The sequence below is a fragment of the Medicago truncatula genome, chromosome 2, assembly GCF_003473485.1.
Source record: "Medicago truncatula cultivar Jemalong A17 chromosome 2, MtrunA17r5.0-ANR, whole genome shotgun sequence".
NCBI classification, from domain to species: Eukaryota; Viridiplantae; Streptophyta; class Magnoliopsida; order Fabales; family Fabaceae; genus Medicago; species Medicago truncatula.
The window spans coordinates 37,859,284-37,865,671 of NC_053043.1; the positions used below are offsets into that span (position 1 = coordinate 37,859,284).

The 6,388-nt window shown below is 31.7% G+C and overlaps 1 protein-coding gene across 1 annotated transcript; it reads right to left on the reverse strand.

Annotated features, from left to right (window-relative positions):
• Positions 1 to 1,173: 1,173 nt before the first annotated feature.
• LOC11410830 (transcriptional regulator SUPERMAN) lies at positions 1,174 to 1,833 on the reverse strand. The gene has a single exon (XM_003596288.2). It carries the CDS (start codon positions 1,831 to 1,833, stop codon positions 1,174 to 1,176), a length of 660 nt encoding a protein of 219 aa, XP_003596336.2.
• Between the last annotated feature and the right edge of the window lie 4,555 nt (positions 1,834 to 6,388).

Below are 6,388 nucleotides of genomic sequence, written 5' to 3' on the forward strand. Positions count from 1 at the left end.
ACATTATATTTTTATATTAGATCTAATTCATTCATACAAAACCGACTTATAAGATGGAGGTATCATTATTTACAAACTCTTATAGAAAGTATTTTCTTTTCTATGTGGGACTTGATTTTACAATGTCATGTCCATTCTCTACGATATTGGAATCTCAAACTTGCATGTAATTAGATATCATTGGCATATGAAATAATTCAATGTCTTGATTGAAATTTGAGTTGGGCTTAAACCAACCCTTCAAAACCTACTTAACGACTATTCAACACATAAATATATGGTTAGATCAAATCTCATCCACTACAAGACTACACACATTCATCACGTTCAAGGCGAAACATCTTGAGTGTGCTCCTAGAACGGCCGATAACCTGATATCAGGTGGCCAACTCATCATGGATACCATCAAAAAAGTTTGGTTGGTCTTAACTCAAACCTACCAAATCGACTGACATGAGGATTGAATCTAACTCAATCTTACATTCCAATTTATAAGATGAGAACTATCTGCTACTTCAAAACACATTTACAAACTTTCATTATCTAATGCGAAACTCTTAACGGTATACATCAATTAATAATATCTTGGACTTTCTCATTATATCATACATCACTTTGATGTTTACTTGCAATGGCCATTGTTGGTAATGAACTTTATATTTTACTAATTTCTTGGTTGCAATTTGTTTTTAACAGCAAAGGACTTATTTTATTGAATAAGGGAAGGGATAAAACAAAGTACAAAGATGCTTCACCATAATAATAGATGAAGTACATGTAATATACCATCTACACAAATGGTTGAGAAGTTGAGGAATATGCATTATAAATTAAATATAATGAAACCATCCTTCACTAAATATAAATTTTAGCACTTGATCAATCAACATATTAAACTAACAAACAAGTCAATAAATTTCACATTATAAAGGAAATGATAAGTTACAAATTTTTCAACTCTAAAAACTAAGTGAATATGGAAGTGAAAATCTTCTTAAACATATAGAATCTAACTAATTCAGATGCTAAAGAAAGTAAACATAAACTCATTTCACTTGACATATTCATACGCCTCTACCTCTGACATATTAATCCTTAAAAAACCTAACATATTTAATCCTTAAAACTATTAGTAGTTAACAACATAGTGATGTGAAACCTTGTAACTGTGACCTAATTAGAGTAAGTAGTAGTACCCAAACGAAGCTCAAGATCCAAGTTATCATAATCTCCTGGCAAACCTATCTCCAAATCCATCCTTAAAATCTCACTTTTCTTCACCATTCCACAATCATCTTCACATTCAAAACCATCCATCTTTGATTTTTCTGAGGTCTTTGTGGTCAAAGTAGGGTTCAACAAAATACCATCCACAACAACATATCTATTAAACTCAGAAGGAGGTGAAACAAACAAAGGTAATGTGCAAGTAATAGGCTTGAGAGATGTTGCTGAAGAGGATGATAATGATGAAGAAGATGAAGATGAATGTGAGAATAAATTAGGGTTAGTAGTAGTGATAGTAGGGTTATTAAGGTTAAGATTAAGCATAGAAGAACCTTCATTAAGTTGAGCTGGTTCATGAGTTGTTGGTGGTGATGATTGTCTAAGCCTTGCTCTATCCCTTCTATGAACATTCATGTGACCTCCAAGTGCTTGAGCTGATTTAAACTCTTTTCTACAAAAGCTACATGTGTATGATCTTGGTGGCCATGGATAACAACCATTCATCATGTAATCTTCTGATGATGATCCATTATTATTATCACTTTTGTTGGTGATGATTGGATTGTTGTAATAAGTGTGATTATAGCCTTTCAAGTTTGTGTTCATATTGTTCCTCTTCATCATGCACTCTTTTTTTACAAAATGTCTCAAAAAGAAACTATCTTAATTACTCAAAAATCAAAGAGAGAGAGGGAGAGAGAATGGCTTGAGAAGAAAAACGGTGTGAATGTGATGATGAAGAGGGTAGTAGGGATATTTGAGTATATATCATGAGACAATTTAGTATGATAGAAATAATAAAGAGTTATTATAATAGAAAGAGAGGGAATCCTATTGTGTGAGTTTGGTCATTATTTACTAAATTTGGAACTGCCAGGGTTACAAAACTTTATGCCATATTTCTGTCACTGGTCAAGTTAACATGACATATTCATTTTTTTTCTTCTCGGTAAAGATCCAACCATTAACTCTCACTTTTTTGTTTCTCTCTCTCAAAACACATCACAGGTAGAAGAAGTAAAAGAGGGAAGAGTTAATTATGAGTATTAGCTCATAAATAGAGTTGAGGACTTTCTAGTCAATAGTCAGTAAAACTATGAACTCCTCCTAGGTTGGCTATAAGTAACCGGGGTCCAGGGTATGGCCTCTTTTCTTTTTCTTCATTTGAGTGGTTTTTTCAATTAACTATAAGTTTAACCAATGTATATTTGGATTAGTGGTGTTCAGTGAAAATGAGATGACAGTGTACGTCCTCCTTTTCTTAATTGAGCATTGTTATTTATCCAGAGAGATTTTATCAAGAATTGATTAAGAAAATTATTTGTCGGAAATCAAGAGAGGTAATGGTGTGTAATTAAGGTAAGATGTTAGCAAATACACTGTCTAAAAATTTTCTTGATAAAATTTGTGTATCTATCATTTCCCTTCTTAATATATGAGTATTTTTTTTGTCAAAATTACACTAATTCACTGTAATTTTGTCAATATTGACTATAAATCTAAACATGCATTGAATAAACTTTGATGTTTTTTTTTTTTTTATATTCTCAGTGATGTGTCTTAAAATGTTTATTGAGCAGGACATGATCCCTACATCCGTCCCACTCAAATCCCAACTTTTGTGGGAATCTAACAAACTAGAGTATCGATCTAGTTAGATTCATCTAACAACTGATATTTTGTTAGAGTTAATAAGGCTAGTCCTTATTATTGAGTTAGTATCATATCCAATATGGATCGTCTCTATTACTTTTATTTGAAACGATAAAGATACAATAAAATTTGCAAATAATTATTTACGGTATGATCTACTTGTTGGTAGGATCTGTAATATATATTTTTGTGTGTCTTGGCAATTTCCATTTTATTTTTATAAATGGAGAGGGTCCTTACTCCATATTATTGAATATGAGATATCAAATTTTACTTCTGCTTTTAAGAACATTGAAATTCCATATATCACAAATAGTCAGCAAATTTAGATTGTTAGATATACATCAGATGACTCATATTTTGAATTTGAGTTTTAAATTTGATTAGCTTGTATAAGCCATTAGTTTGTTTCTCATCAAATTAAATGGCTTAGATATAATGCAACTATATATAGAGCTTGGTTAGTGTTGAGTATGACTCATGTATACATATTGTAAACCCTAATTTATCAAAGAAATAAAACATAACTATAGTTGCAAAGATAAACGCAATTGATCAAACTACGTTAACAAAGATCGATCGTATCTATTGTTTTTTATTTTCGTTTACATTAATCTTATGGTGACTGATTGTTGTTCTAACTTAAAAAATTTGAGTTCATACTTAACTAATGACAATGCTCTCATAGGGCAAGGTTTTGCAACTCGAGAGTTTATCTCAACTCATTTTGCCTAGGTAAACTCGACTTGAGAACTCGTACGAGTTTACCTAAATTTAAAATTATATAAAATTTATTATATGCATGACATATATAAACTAATATAATATTGTAAATAGGTCAATAGTGCAAAATATGACTTAATTATAAAGGTAAACTATACCAAACTACCATAATGAAACGTTATGCTCAACTTAGTATTAAAATACAAAAATGAACGCACAAAATCATAAGTTTCATAAGTCTCTACGTTTAAGTCATCCATAAAACCATCTAAAAAAGCAAGTTTTGCAAGTTCCTAAAGTTGTTAATAAAACTATCTAAAAAATAAACTAGTTAATTTCTTCAAAAGGTCAACAAACACCACCACCGCAACCCTAACAAGCGTCGCAATCACTGGCGTTGAAATCTAAATTTCCATCGTCGGAATCGCAACCCTAACTGGTATGTGCTCCCCTGTTTATGGTTTGAGAACTCAGAGAAAAAAGAAAAAGAAACGTTTCATTTTAAGAACAACGTGTTACTGTAAAAGTAACTATTCAGTAAACGTTTCAGTCTTTGGGCTTGTAGAAAAGGAATCGACTTTTGCAAAAAATGGACAAAAAAAAGGGCCAATTATATATATATATATATATATATATATATATATATATATACACTTTTTTTTAGATTTAAACTCGTAAAACTCGGTCATGTTTACACGAGTTTACCGAGTGTTAATTCGGTCGAACTCGTCAAACCTTCTGATTTTATCAGAAATAGAGTTTACCTCCGAGTTACCATGATTTTAATACCTAAAAACGTAAAACTCGATAAACTCGGAGAGTTAACACTCGATTTGAGGAACATTGCATAGGGGTGCTTTTTCTTTTATAATCAAATGACCCTGAACCCAATTAGCACTTGAAGTTTAAAATAAGGGGTCATTTTTTTTTAAGAGAAATGACAAAGAAACACATAAAGTGACACTTACAATGTATATCTATATGGTCGGTAGTTAGATTTGGTTTTCTTAATGATTTTTTGAGAGATATTTGTACAATCATTTGTTGACAACTTTTAGACAACTTTCTTTTTTATATTCAGATGATGTACTTTTTCTCACTCTTCCTTTTTCTCTCTCCATTGTTTTTGACCAATAAAAAAAGAAAAAAAACAAGGTTGTCATGAAAGTTGTCTACAAATGGATGTACATATATCACTACTCTAATTTTTTAGCTTCCCTCGGTTTTTGTGCAAGACCCACGTTGACTTGTATAACCTCAGTCGCATATGATGTTAATAAAAGTTGTATTCAAATAGCAGTGCGATCTCATGGGTTAGCTAGGTTGACATAGATTCGCAAGGTTGGGAGCAAAGGGGGACATTAGTGATCTAGATGCAATTTACCTTCCTTCATAAGAAGATAAATTTTTATGGGTTCAATATTAAAATGGAAAAGGGTGACACGGTTTATGTCTTATGTTTATTAAAGACATGAATGCAAAAGGATAATTATACACATGACATTATCACATAAAAGTTTTGTCATGTCACTTGACATCCTCGTCACTTGGAAAGTAATGATGTATTGCTAGATACCGCTCACTGTTTATAATGTTAAATATATTATATAATGTTATTACCAATATTACGAGAACCTACATGGTCACACACATGGAGTACTCACACCAAAATGAATGTTTAAATTAAATAAGATTTAATTTAATTTAACTTATTTAATTAAATATGAATTGATTGAATAAATGAGTGTAAGTCCCTATAAGCTTAGCTCACTTGGTGAGGGATGACGCATAATATATGCATGATCGGGGGTTCAAACCCCGAACACCTCAATTATTCACCTTAAAGGTGAATTTCTTTAACCACTAGGCTACTTGATAAAAAAATAACATAAATTAGGGTAATATTTAATTAATTAAACATGATTTAATAATATTTATATTTAATTTAAAGAGTTTAGTTAAATATAAATATTATTGGGATCATTTTGGGTCAATCCCTAAATAAAAGTCTTTAGGAATTTGGTGTCTCAGTCTCTATAAATAGAAGAGGGGAACACACTCCCATAAAGGAAAAAACCTAGTAGTAATCATTGTCATATGATGGTCAGCATCATGTTCTGATTTGCGATCGTGTGGATTAAATATAGGCGATGTTGTTCCTCCGACGCTCATGGTTCATCCTTGTGTTTTTTCTCCTCGACGTTTCAAGAAGTAAATACATGGATATTAAAGGTGTTTAAGTTTGCATTTGATTTGTTATCAATAGTTTAATCAAGATCCATTCTTGAAGGAAAAATAACCTCTTAAAACTCGCAACAAAGGATTTAGGCCAATGGGTGAGGGCGTTTTGGTGTGGGATCTCAGGTGGATGAGAGGTTTTCTTGTGTGGAAGAAAGAGTTGGTTGCCAACCTTATCACAATTTTGAATGGGGTTACCCTGGCCTCAGATGAGAATATGTGGTCTTAGAAGTTTGACCATAATGGGTTTTCCTCGCTCAATTATAGTTATGTAATTATTTCAAAATCCAAACAGGTCTCCTCGCTCAATTATAGTTATGTAATTATTTCAAAACCCAAACAGGTCGGAGGACATCGTCTAGGGGAAGAAGTTCAACTTTTGGGAAAATGTGGAATAGTTGGGTGCCCTCTAAGGTTATAGTTTTTTTTTTTTTTTTATATATATAGTTATTTCAAGATATGCTTCCCGCTAGGCAAAATATTTTCAGTCGAAGGGTCATTATTGATCTTAACGACATGTCTTATGTGTTTTGTGGGTGTTCAATTG